The sequence below is a fragment of the Eurytemora carolleeae genome, unplaced genomic scaffold, assembly GCF_000591075.1.
Source record: "Eurytemora carolleeae unplaced genomic scaffold, Eaff_2.0 scaffold231, whole genome shotgun sequence".
Classification (NCBI taxonomy): domain Eukaryota; kingdom Metazoa; phylum Arthropoda; class Copepoda; order Calanoida; family Temoridae; genus Eurytemora; species Eurytemora carolleeae.
This window is the reverse complement of record NW_019396122.1, coordinates 265,260-279,297: the sequence shown is the minus strand read 5'-3', so window position 1 is coordinate 279,297 and position 14,038 is coordinate 265,260. Positions and strand designations below refer to the sequence as shown.

Below are 14,038 nucleotides of genomic sequence, written 5' to 3'. Positions count from 1 at the left end.
TGTTAATCCTTTTCCATCTGTTTTCAATCCAAAGGAAGGGGGGATAATTAGTACATACTTAAGAAAATAAGAGCTCAGGATTAAAAAACCCTGAATACATTTATATTTAGTTATTTAGGTCGGACTGTGAAGGATTAGTCTCCTTCAACCAAATTCTAAAGAGAAAAATTCTACCCAAACTTTTCTAAATGATTTTTTGGTTCAATCTTTGTTGAATTGACTGGAAAATTGATAGGATCCGTCCCTGGTATTATGTTTAGCTTGGAATCTCAGCTTTTCAGGATTACAAAAAGTCCCATCATCTATTTGGGACGTATTTCTTTTGTGCAATATTAAATACTGGTCGGAGCACCCACCTAGAGCTTTCAATCTGAGTTTTGATAAAAATTGTTGATTTCATACGTTCTTCAATCCACAAACCAAACAAATCTCAGGGTTCCCTTCAATACATAAGAATATAATTCAAGGTCGGAAATCAAGAAGAAAAAAATAGATGAATTAGAAATTTTCTTGCACTTCTTTTGATTAATTTAAGCAAGATCGCTAAACTACCTACCGCCGGTTCAAATCTTAAAGAACCGATTCAGATTTAAAGATTCACGAGGATTTGAACCGGTTGTAGGTTGTTCAGCGACCTTTTCAATTAATTAAATTAGGTCCCTGGTTTCTAAATTTAGAATCTAGGAGGATGTATGAAGTATCAGGGAAGGATAAGAGCAGGACGAAAAACAAAACCTATTTGTTCTTAAACCCTTGGTTTCATGGGATTTAGAGAATGACTCTGCACAGTATATACACCTGATAGTATTCACATAAACAGTAAACATGAGATAATCACTAAAACAACATATTTGAATACAAGATCGGAGATAAACACCAAACACAAGTCCAATCCAAAAATTTCTATAGAAATAAAATTGAACTTTATTACTTTTGTTTGAAATCTAAAATCTGACAAAATCTGATAAAATTAAATCGAGAGTAAAGTGAAATTAAAAATAATTCTAACGGGGAAACCAGAACATTTTATCCATGTGCTTTCTAACGTTTATTTTAATTCAGAGAAACAACTACAACAATCTCTGCTGCTGGGAAGATGTTGGGGGGATGGGGAAAGTATTGACTGTTTATAACAGTTGTTAAACTTCTCCGTATATAGTGTAGACAAGGAGTAGTTAAGCAGAATTAGGGGAGAAGGTGTAAATCATTGTTAAATAAAAATCAGGTTTATAACAAAATTGGTCCAAGATGCAATTCTTGCGAGGGTTACCAGTTTTCCAAACCATGTCGTCTCTAGGGATGCTCCATATTTTCAAACTCTGTATTGTATGAGGGCGGGGTGGCGGGTAGGGCATGGGATCGGTCACCACCCTCCTCTCTACACATCCTTCCATCCTTCTCTTCCGCAAGTGAGAGTCTGCCGCGCGCCGAGCGCACCGCAACGCTCATTTTTGAGAGGACGTCTGAGCGCGGATCTGTACGGGGGGATGTGTGAGGATATAGGGCAGGAACCGTGGTGAGGAGAAGGAGGGGAGGGGGGCAGGGCGGGGTGTGGTCGGCCCAGCCTGAACCACTACACCGCTCTAGTTTGATGATCTGGAGGAGTTGATGGGACAGAGAGATGGTCCAGTTCACTTTCAGTAGAGCAGGCGCACATGCTTCTGCTCCAAACCGTCATCGAGAATGATATGAAGAGTATAGGTAACATGTGACACCAATATACACTTGTAATCAGTGTTTTTAATCTTTATTGCGCCACCATTTATTTTTATCGATTGTCACCATAGAAAGTGACAAAGTGAGATGAATCTCATATTAAAGACATTAAAGCGAAGTGAATATATCTGATCCTCCAACGTATAATTAAACTAAAAGCTGTGTTAACCATGTTCTCATTTTCTTTTTTCCGTCTGTCCCATCCAAGGAGTTCAACGTTACATGGAACAAAGTCGGGTTCATTTCTCCGAATCTTTTATTTGAGTTCTTAACCTTAATCTAATTCCTAGAATATTTTATAAACTACCATATACTTCTCTCTAGGTCATACTTCCTCTCTTCCTGGATTTTAATTCTAGAAACTATTTCCTCTGGTTTAAATGTTCGCTGATTATTTCTTCAAACGAAATTAAATCTTAAACTCATTTTACTTTCTGAAGAGAAATTTTTTCTGTTTATTATTCTCCGAGCAATCTTCCTTCCCTTCATATAGATTTAGTCTGAATACTAGGCTAGTCGAGACTAGATTAAGTTATTCATCTTGATTCTCATCCGACAGGTCTCTTCTCCCCTTGATCTCTGCACAATGAACCAAACCTTAAAGCATTTTAATAGTTCGTGTCTCTTAATATTCCGTCACTTTACCACCACTAGCATTCTTTTTCTTCTTCAAATCAGTTTCTTTTATCTTCTTTGCTCCAAGCTTCTCTTTATATCCGTATACTATCTTTTATGCATCTTTCTTTCTCATCAATCCCTCTTTTCTGTTCTTATAGTCCACTTATTTTCTTTAATCCTATATTTCTTTTATATTAATCCACTCATTCTCTAATTCCGGGCTTCTGTTCTAATAATATTCTAATCCTCTTTGATTCCATACTCCTGTTTTTATAATCCACACATTCTCTTTAATCCTGCACTCCTGTTCTTACTAATCCATCAATTCTCATCAATCCCTATTCCCTGTTCTTATAGTCCACTTATTTTCTTTAATCCTATATTTCTTTTATATTAATCCACTCATTCTCTAATCCCGGACTTCTGTTCTAATAATATTCTAATCCTCTTTGATTCCATACTCCTGTTTCTATAATCCACACATTCTCTCTAATCCTGCACTCCTGTTCTAATGGTATAATAACTATCATCAATCCCTAATCCCTGTTCTTATATACCCAAGTATTTTCTTTAATCCCATATTTCTTTTATATTAATCCACTCAATCTCTAATTCCGCGCTTCTGTTCTAATAATATTCTAATCCTCTTTTATTCCATACTACTGTTTTTATAATCCAAAAAATCATCGATTCTTCACTCCTGTTTTTTATAATCACTATTTCTCATCAATTCTACACTCCTGTTTTTTATAATTTACTAATTCTCATCAATTCTTCACTCCTGTTTTTTACAATTCACTTATTCTCATCAATTCTTCACTCCTGTTTTTATAATTCACTAATTCTCATCAATTCTACACTCCCGTTTTTTATAATTCATTAATTCTTATCAATTCTACACTCCTGTTTTTATAATTCACTAATTCTCATCAATTCTACACTCCCGTTTTTTATAATTCACTAATTCTCATCAATTCTACACTCCTGTTTTTATAATTCACTAATTCTCATCAATTCTACACTCCTGTTTTTTATAACTTACTAATTCTCATCAATTCTTCACTCCTGTTTTTTATAATTCACTAATTCTCATCAATTCTACACTCCTGTTCTAATACTATGCTAATTTTCCTTAATTCCATACTGCTGTTTTAATAATCTACTAATTCTCATCGATTCTAAAAGAAAATATTATTTCATATAAATTCTGTAAAGATAATAATTGGGTAGCTGGGGGGGGGGGGTGAATGGGGAATCTTCGTCAGCTGAAGATAATTGAAGAAGATTTCCATGATTCAGATCAAATTCTCCTCTATTAAGAAATTACGCAACGTTTAAGTTTACAACCCACCATATGTTGTTCCCAGTTTCAAAATCTAAAACCATCCTCAATGAAATCTGGTTAAAAGTGATCTTGATATTTTAACGCTTATTGATTAAAATTGGTAAATTAAATAGAATACAGGAAAATTAATGTTAAAGAAAAAGAGTCGTTTTGCCACAAACTGTGATTTTTGAATCCCTATATCTTTGCAACCCAATGTCGTAGACCTTTGATATTATAACAAACAATCTAAGTTTGAAATATTAAAGGTTTCAGACATCAGGATAAAAGATATATGGATTAGAATAATATGAGTTTGTGGCAAATACATAACTTCTTTGTACAGTACACATACATAGATTTATAAGCTGCAATTCTAGATTTGTAATTTTACTGGAGGTTTGCAACCTTGTGCCAAATTTTCCAGGGTTCCTTGTAAAAAGAGTTTAATGAAGTGAGTGTTAAACTGTGTTATTGAATCGTGAGTTGAGAATTATGAAAGGTCTCACGGGGATGAGTGAAGTACGAGATAAACTAGGAACCTGAAGCTATTAATCAACTGATTTGATCTTGTTTTTGCAAATGTTTCTCACAAGATCAGTTTTATACTAGAATTTTCTTTTAAGAGTTCACATAATCTTCATTCTCCGGCCTTTCATTATTAAACTATAAATCATGATAAAAACTTGTGTTTTAGTATTTCTTCTAAATCTGCTCTTTATTTTTTCTTTTCTTTTATTTCTCGTATCTTTTATATCCTTCTTTTCTTTCCTCTTCTCAGGTTTCCTTCTTTTCTCTCCTCTTCTCAGGTTTCCTTCTTTTCTCTCCTCTTCTCAGGTTTCCTTCTTTTCTCTCCTATTCTCAGATTTCCTTCTTTTCTCTCTTATTCTCAGGTTTCCTTCTTTTCTCTCCTATTCTCAGGTTTCCTTCTTTTCTCTCCTATTCTCAGGTTACCTTCTTTTCTCTCCTATTATCAGGTTTCCTTCTTTTCTTTCCTCTTCTCAGGTTTCCTTCTTTTCTCTCCTCTTCTCAGGTTTCCTTCTTTTCTCTCCTCTTCTCAGGTTTCCTTCTTTTATCTCCTCTATTCAGGTTTCCTTCTTTTCTCTCCTCTTCTTAGGTTTCCTTTTTTTCTCTCCTCTCCTCAGGTTTCCTTTTTTTCTCTCCTCTTCTCATGTTTCCTTCTTTTACTCCATTTAACTTCCTTATTCTCATTTATTTTATTTTACCTTCTCATCCTCTTTTTAAATGGTCTCTGTAATCCCTTCCCTCATTATTTTCAACCAATCCTCTCCTTTCTACAGTCTTCATTTTAGTTCTTTCCATAAACATTATTCTCCATTTTATGTTCGACCATTAAACTCCATTCTTCATCACATTTTTTCCTTTTACTCCATTCTATGTCCTCATTAATATTCATTCTCCATTCTATGCTTCTCCAGTTCAGGCTCTCCATAAACTACTCTCCAGTCTATTACACCTTTTATTCCATTCTCCATTCAAGGTCTTTTTTACACTTCATTTTTTATTTATAAAGTTTGATGCAATTAAATTTATTTAATTTCTAATTTTTAAGTAGTTTCCACTAGTTCCCTATACCAAGAAATTTTGAAAATCTAATTTAGAACCCAGCTCCTTTCAAACCAAGATTAGGATAAAGAATATCTAATCTTTTCTCAAGACAATGAGTTCTATATTTTCTCATGTTTTGAAGGCAAGCAGTGCCTGACAATGGTCTATATAGGCCTCGGGGCATGGTCAGTATATAGTAAAGAAAAATAACAATAACTATCTAGATTGCATCCTAAACCTGCAAATTGCCGGATATTTCGTATTTTAAAATGATTTCCTGTATTATGTTTGTCCAGGAGGTTAAATCGTGCCCGATCCTTGCCTCTATTTCAACACAAGTTCTTCCGATAAAAAGTTTGCATGTTTTCTTACATGCAACATCCCCGCATCAAGCTCGTAAACCGGGATTTGCGGCGCAGAACTAGGTTCCTCGGATCCAAACTAGCGCAGACAGGTCCGACGTTAACCCCTCACAACACGCTTTCGTCTGCTTCTGAATGAGCCACAAATTGAGCCACCTTGGTTAGCTCTGAAACCCAATCTTCAATCGTGTTTACCATTAACACGATTTAGCCATTCTGGATCTGCGTTAAACGTCCGAATTACCCATCGTGCTGGTAGGAGCCGATATCTACCAGTATAATACCTCTATTTCCTAAATGTAACTGCAATCAATTTTAACGAGCAGCAATCGATTTCAAGGTCTAGGATATTTTAAAATCCAGTTTTGATGAGAGAGATTTTGTTCGAGCTCTCCTCCTCTTTTAAATGGATCCTAGACTAAATCTATTCGGTTACGTTTTTTATCCTTTGCCGACGTAGATTAAAGTTTTGAACATTATCATTATAATTTGCTTATTTTACGTAAAATTGACTTTAGTTATCTTTCCTTAAAGTTCTGAACATTATTATTATAATTTGCTTATTTTACGAACCATTGACTTTAGTTATCTTTCCTTAAAGTTTTGAACATTATTATTATGTTTGCTTATTTTACGAACCATTGACTTTAGTTATCTTTCCTTAAAGTTTTGAACATTATTATTATACTTTGCTTATTTTACGAACCATTGACTTTAGTTATCTTTCCTTAAAGTTCTGAACATTATTATTATAATTTGCTTATTTTACGAACCATTGACTTGAGTTATCTTTAAACAGCTATTATATGTTGTAATTAATAAATAAGGACTGTTAATTAACAGTCTCCCAATCACATCCAATCCTTCTTCATGATTAAGATTCAACTTCCTTGTTGCTTGTTGAACAGATTAATGATTCAAGATTTCCTGTGTCAAGAAGTCAACAGGAGTCAAACAGTTTCCTCAACCTTCCTAGGATCCCGTCATGTTTCTCATATAATTGCCCTTTTACCGGATCATTTTCGGTCATAAAACCTTGTCCTTGAAATTTGTTGATTTTAGCTAGAAATATAAATATTTTGTGTACGTGAGTACGTGAGTCCGTGTGCACGTGTGTACGTGTGACCACTGACTAAGGTATACGTGGGTCTAGTAAACTATTCATAAAAGAAAGAAACTCCAACGTCAGAATAGAAGACATTGATATAAAAACAGGATAAATTCCATGGATATATTGATAGGTTTCATAAACAATCGATAAAAAGAAGAAAAAACTTGCTGAAATAGACATACAGACAGTGAGAGAACTGAAATTGATTGATAAAAACAGACTGGAGTAGGTAGAGCAAGCTAAGCTAGATCGGAAATGACATATATCAAGGTTTCTTCTCTCCCAGTTCTCAGAAGTAATTGTTAGTTTTGCTCCGGGATGGCGAACATGTTTTACAGTCTAGATTATAGGTTGGAGGGAGAGGGTTCGGAAACCGGAGTAATTGGAAAAATTTAAACTATTATTTGGAGAATATTTCGCCTGGACTTGCATTACAATTTCCCGTAATTTCAAAGAAATTGCATTTTTTTTAGTTGCAGGGGGATAAATGCACTGATTACATCTACACCCCACATACACACACCCCCATACATATACATTATACATCCAAACCCCACATACACACACCCTCATACATATACATTACACATCTTCTGAGACTAGTAACAAGAAATATAACTTTTATTATTTCAGGAGAAAGAGATGGTTGACAGTGCACCAATGGTTCTGCTCCCCCACCAATCTAGTCCAATGTTTTCTCCTGTGAACCCTATGCTTGCAAGAATGGGACTTTTACTTTCTTTCCGAGAACGAGGACTAGTCCCTGTATCCCCAGACAGTCCCACTTCAGATGGACCTTTTGACCTTTCCAAGCCAGGGAAAGATGACCAGCCTTTAGATCTCCGGGTTGAGCGGAGAAAGTGTGACAGTGAGACCAATTCTACAGTAGAGGATGAGAATAGAAACCTTGTACCAGTTCCAAGACCTGAGAGTAGGCAGAGCTCTATTACTGGAGAGGAGAACGAGGACAGCTCTCCAACTCCTCCCAGGCTATTCCCCTTAAATTATTCCTTAGTCTGTGATAGTCTAACCATGCTACAATATAAATATCCCCCCTCAGGTTTACCTCCCTCCAACCGTGCCATATATGAGCGATTTGAGAAAGGTTTGAGGCTCCCAACCCCCCAGATATCCCTATCCTCCTCCCTCTACTCTAACCCTGGTTATCATTCTTCTCCTGGGTTCGGATCCCCGCCTAGTCGTGATACTCCAGTACAAAAGACTTTAAAGGCGATGCTTGGCGGTAACTGCAGTAGCAATCTTGGTAAACCCAACAAGGAACGGTATGGATGCAAATACTGTGGTAAAACCTTTCCCCGCTCAGCAAACCTCACCCGACACCTCCGAACCCACACCGGAGAACAGCCCTATAAATGCCAGTTTTGTGAACGATCCTTCTCCATATCCTCAAACCTACAGAGACATGTGAGAAATATTCACAACAAGGAGAAACCGTACAAGTGTCATCTCTGTGAACGTTGTTTTGGTCAGCAAACCAACCTGGACAGACATCTGAGGAAGCACGAAAACGATGGTCCTACTATCCTGGACGGATTAGGTTCAGGCAGGCACAAGTTTTTTCTTCCTTGTAAGAGGGAGCAGGAGGAGCGAAGAGACGTTCTTATCGCAGCTCTTCACGGTGTATCTGGGGGGTTGAGTGAACACGAGTTAAAGATCGAGGAGGAGGAAGAGATGGAGGAGGAGGAAGAACTAGATGTGGACGGAGAACCCAGAGATGAAGGAGTATCACCTCCCTGATTATGAGTCTTAAACCAACAATGTAACTTAACCTGCCATGTTTTAGTGAAATCAGTCAAAATCCTTGCCACTACTCAAAGACAAGAGTTTTAACTCAATAGTAGAAACTGATGCTGAACAGAACTCTGCAGAGTTACCTTGAAGCAAATTTGCATCTTCAAAAACATTTACCCTTGCCATTTGGACTGTTTTACCAGGAAATTCTCTAGTCGATATTATAAACCCATATTGTTTTTGTTATAAATTATTTTGTTATCAATATAATACTCAGATATTTTTTCCTTCAACTTATTTACAGAAAATGTTTTAGTGTAGGATAATATTCAAGTTTGCAGTTAAGGAACGAGATGAAAGTGAAAAGGGCGGATACATGATATGGGTTGGAGAGGATTAGAAGAGAGCTTCATTTAATTTTATGAGAATTTTATTTTCAACTCTATGCTCCACGAAGTGTTTGAATACGCAAGCATGCCAATTTAGTAATATTTAAAAAAGTTTTTTTTTGGTTGAGTTTTTAAATGTAAAAGTATGTTTTTGGAGTTTTACTTTTGAAACAAAGCATCTTAGAATCAGTATCAATTGAATATTTTTGTTAAAACAAAAGTATAACATCTAGATAAACGCTAAATCAAATGGAAGATTTCTTCACATTAATTAAAATTTTTTCTGCTGTTCTCCAAAATCATCCTTTTTTAATGCAAGGATTGAAAAGAGTTTCTAAAGTCTTATTGGTGTAAGGGAGGGTCTGTATGTATGTATGACTGAATGAGGGTGGGGTATACATGTGTAAAGTTTGAGCAAAATTAATCCTATGTCGAGAGAGAGAGAGAATGTTGGGATGTAACAAGGGCAGATATATCCACCCTCTTCTTCTTCTCTCGCCCACACCTACAGGGTGTCCGACAAAAAAGTCCAACTTTTTCAGACCTTTTCAATCCCAAAATAAAAATTTTATCGCTACGATTTTAACAAAAACAAAATTTTTGTGAAATTTCATAATTTTCCGGACACTCGTAGCAAGAACCCATACTAATTATATTCCCATCTAAGTTCCACTCCTCTCTCATCCATCTTACACATATTAGTGCAGGGAAAAAGTGTTGAACTAATTTGAAGAATACACAGACCATTTCTCAACCAAGATTCCACTGTTATTATTTGATTATTTTAGTCACTTGTCAGTTGTCTCTTTATGGTGTGCGAGGTTTAATTGCTGATAAACAACTTTTTATTAGACTATTATCACAAGGCTCAATACCAAAACTATATTTGTCCTTCAAATATATCGAACAATATGGTTCAAAATTGCAATTTAATAATATGTTTGGATAGAAATACAATTATCTCTTTATGGATACTTAGGTTTAAATTGTTTTTTTGACAATTAGAATCATTAATAAAAAAATCTCTCTTTCTCCCCCCCTTCCCATCTTTTTCCGTTCCTCCTTTTTTTCTTATCCCCCCTCCCTCCCCCTCCCTCCCACTCCCTCCACACTTCTTTGCTTTGGATCAATTATATTCCCCTCGAAGTTCCCTGCCCCCCTTTTTGTTTACAAAAATTTATGATTTATTTTCTTCAATATACAAACCTTCTTTTAATATTAAACCTTCCTCTAATACAAACCATCCTTCAATACAAAACCTTCCTTCGAAACAAAAACTTCCTTCAGTACAAAACCTTCCTTCAATACAAAACCTTCCTTCAATACAAAACCTTCCTTCAATACAAAAACTTCCTTCAATACAAAAACTTCCTTCAATACAAAACCTTCCTTTCATACAAGACCTTCCTTTAATACAAAACCTTCCTTCAATACAAAACCTTTCATCAATATAAAACATTTAAAAAACCTTCCATTCTCAAGAAACTTGTGTTCACATATTTTCTTGATGTAAAGTTTAAAAGCATAAATTTATTAGATGTCTGCTGGGTTGCAGGGTATAAGAAGTGACCGAGTTATTTGTGAAATATTTTTAGTATTGAAACATTATTACTTTCTGCATGCAAGCTCTTTCACTCCAGTTCCTCAACATTTTCAATTGAAAATTTAGGATTCTCTTTCACTGTTCCCTGCTTCATGATCCTTGGTAGATTGGAGTTTCATGATCCTTGGTAGATTGAAGTTTCATGATCCTTGGTAAATTGGAGTTTCACGATCCTTAGTAGATTGGAGTTTCATGATCCTTAGTAGATTGGAGTTTCATGAGCCTTAGTAGATTGGAGTTTCACGATCCTTGGTAGATTTGAGTTTCATGATCCTTGGTAGATTTGAGTTTCATGATCCTTGGTGGATTTGAGTTTCATGATCCTTGGAAGATTGGAGTTTCATGATCCTTGATAAATTGGAGTTTCACGATCCTTGGTAGATTGGAGTTTCACGATCGTTGGTAGATTGGAGTTTCATGATCCTTGGTAGATTGGAGTTTCACGATCCTTGGTAGATTGGAGTTTCATGATCGTTGGTAGATTGGAGTTTCATGATCCTTGGTAGATTGGAGCTTCATGATCGTTGGTAGATTGGAGTTTCAAGATCCTTGGTAGATTGGAGCTTCATGATCCTTGGTAGATTGGAGCTTTATGATCCTTGGTAGATTGGAGTTTCATGATCCTTGGTAGATTGGAGCTTCATGATCCTTGGTAGATTGGAGTTTCATGATCCTTGGTAGATTGGAGCTTCATGATCCTTAGTAGATTGGAGTTTCATGATCCTTGGTAGATTGGAGTTTTATGACCCTTGGTAGATTGGAGTTTCATGATCCTTGGTAGGTTGGAGTTTCATTTATCATTGGTAGATTGGAGTTTCATGATCCTTGGTAGATTGGAGTTTCATGATCCTTGGTAGATTGGAGTTTTACGACCCTTGGTAGATTGGAGCTTCATGATCCTTGGTAGGTTGGAGTTTCATTTATCATTGGTAGATTGAAGTTTCATGATCCTTGGTAGATTGGAGTTTCATGATCCTTGGTAGATCGGAGTTTCATGATTCTTGGTAGATTGGAGTTTCACTATCCTAGTTAGGTTGGAGTTTCATAATCATTGGTAGATTGGAGTTTTTTTTCAAATATACAATCTATAATCTTTTTGATTCAAAAATGTGTAAAACATTTTTGGAACACTGTTTTCAGTTTGGATGGATTTTGTGGATTCGGTGGTAAAATTTAGCAAGACTTTGAATATTATGAATGGTGTGAAACCTAGGCACGGCTGGTTTGACTTTTAGTTTATATGGACAGCGCAGGAAAAGTAGACGAACTAACTGTACATAGTTCAACTAACTGTACATAGTTCAACTAACTGTACATAGTTCAACTAACTGTACATATAGTTCAACTAACTGTACATATAGTTCAATTAACTGTGCATAGTTAAACTAACTGTACATAGTTCAACTAACTGTGCATAGTTCAACTAACTTTACATAGTTTAACCAATTGTTCATGGTTTAATTAACTGTTCATAGTTCAACTACCTGTGGAAATATCTTTCTCTTGTCTGTCTTTCAGTTTGTAGTTTAAAAAAGTCCAAACAGCAAAACCAAATTGTTTATAGATTTTATCATTTCATATTATTATCTATACGCATGTTTAATTTAACGCTGACAGAATTTTAGAAATAATAATAACTAAAAATAGGATGTACTGTATATTCTGCAATACATACATATTCTAGCTTTAAATAATAATTACTGAGAATAGGATGTACTGTATATTCTGCAATACATACATATTCTGGCTTTAAATAATAATTACTGAGAATAGGATGTACTGTATATTCTGCAATACATACATATTCTAGCTTTAAAGAGACCGTAGACGTAATTTCAAATGACTCTCCAATTATAGAGTGACATGTCCGATTCACAAAGATACCCTCAATATATTTGTCTGATAAAGAATGACGAAAAATATCAATTATTATTTTTTTTTGAATATTATTTTCTCAGATGGTTAATTCAGGAAATTGTTAGAAATTAACACTTTTCAAAGTTTAAAAACAATGACAACATTATTGATCAGATAAAGGTATAAATGGTAACGTTGTGAATCGAGCCTGTGAAGGTCACTAGAAATACCAAAGACAGTTCCTTTATTATTGACAGGACTTTATAAACGATATTAACTGAGAGATGAATGTAGTGTGCAGTGTATAGAGGAAGATGATATGGTTGAGATGGTTTAAATTAGCCATGAACTATGTCTGAGTTTACTTATTGTAGAAAAATGAAAACCTTAAGATTTACCCGATTGTATTGTTTAGCTCGCAGCAGGGAAGGATATGAAGATCAAGAGTAAGGATTCTGCAACCATAAAAAGAGAATTCTCCGTGACAGTTCTAGTTTGAACAAAGGGATCCTGGGCTTGTATTAGATTTACTCTAGAGGGGGTCTTCATATCTGTACTCTGTAAAATATTTTTTATCTAATTTCAAAAACATTTTTATGTGATAAAATAGAAGCATAAAGTTAAAAATAGCATATTCGCTACGGGGTTACTAGTAAAAGGATGCGTCCATATAACGCCTCCAGTTTAACCACACATTTCTTTTCTGTGAAAGCCATTTTTCAATTTCATTAAAAGTCAATGGCCAGAGATTTAGGTCAAAACATAGAGTTTAGACCAAACCTATTTTGTCTTGAATATTGAAGACCTAGAGGGAAAGATTAGTTTTAATGTAAAGATATTAACCCTTAAAATATTTTTGTATTTTCACAAGGTCTTGAAATAAGGATTGAAAAATTCCAGTACTAAGCAAGAAATGGGAATACTCTGGGTATGATGTTACACAGGCTAATGATAACATTTGATCATCATTTTCTCAGTTCTTGTTAATCCTTTTCCATCTGTTTTCAATCCAACACCCAACATTTATCTACATTTTAGACTTTCTAACTTTTTACCAACATCTGTCGAAAGAGAATTCAAGTTTTTAAAACACTTGGGTTTCAGGGGCTAGCAACAGTTTAAGCGTTTAAATTTAGCTTTTCAAGCGACCATTTTTCTTCGTAATTGTAAATCTCAAAGTATTGCGCATTTTCTGTAAACAATGATAGATTTATAAATCTTAAAAATCGACATATTTTCTAGGCATTATTTTTTACTTTGGGTCGTGTGATTTTTCGTCTTGAAGGTTTATCGGTTACAGACAGTCAGACAAACAAGCCAAATTCATTTATAGATAGATAATTAATTAGGGACCAGATTGAGAAGTAGCTGAACCACGTAGAATAGTTCAACAATTTATCTCGTGCGCCAGTTCAAGCTGAAGAGAAGTGGTTAAACTACGTCTACGCGGTTCAACCATATCTCCCTTTTTATGAGTTTCATGATCCTTGGTAGTGGTTAAACTACGTCTACGCGGTTCAACCATATCTCGCTTTTTATTGAATCTGGTCCCACTTTATAAATAAAAAATCATTAAACAACAATAAGATGAATTCAATCTGAGGTTAAAGTTTGTTCTCGATGAATTTATTCCTCTAGAAGATATTCCTTGACTTATCTCATCTTTACAGCTCCTAATCAAATACTTAGATACAATCACCTCCCCTCCACACCCTATAAATTATTTTGTTATCAATA

The 14,038-nt window shown here is 35.1% G+C and overlaps 1 protein-coding gene across 1 annotated transcript; it reads left to right on the top strand.

Annotated features, from left to right (window-relative positions):
- The first annotated feature begins 1,554 nt into the window (after positions 1–1,554).
- On the top strand, positions 1,555–8,739 carry LOC111695570 (MDS1 and EVI1 complex locus protein EVI1). Its single transcript, XM_023464938.1, has 2 exons — positions 1,555–1,701; positions 7,334–8,739. Exon 2 carries the CDS (start codon positions 7,343–7,345, stop codon positions 8,456–8,458), a length of 1,116 nt encoding a protein of 371 aa, XP_023320706.1. The 5' UTR covers positions 1,555–1,701; positions 7,334–7,342; the 3' UTR covers positions 8,459–8,739.
- Positions 8,740–14,038: the final 5,299 nt, after the last annotated feature.

What these genes read in the sequence shown, in the direction of transcription:
- LOC111695570 (XM_023464938.1), top strand. Translation starts at nt 7,343, where the DNA reads ATGGTTGACAGTGCACCAATGGTTCTGCTCCCCCACCAATCTAGTCCA.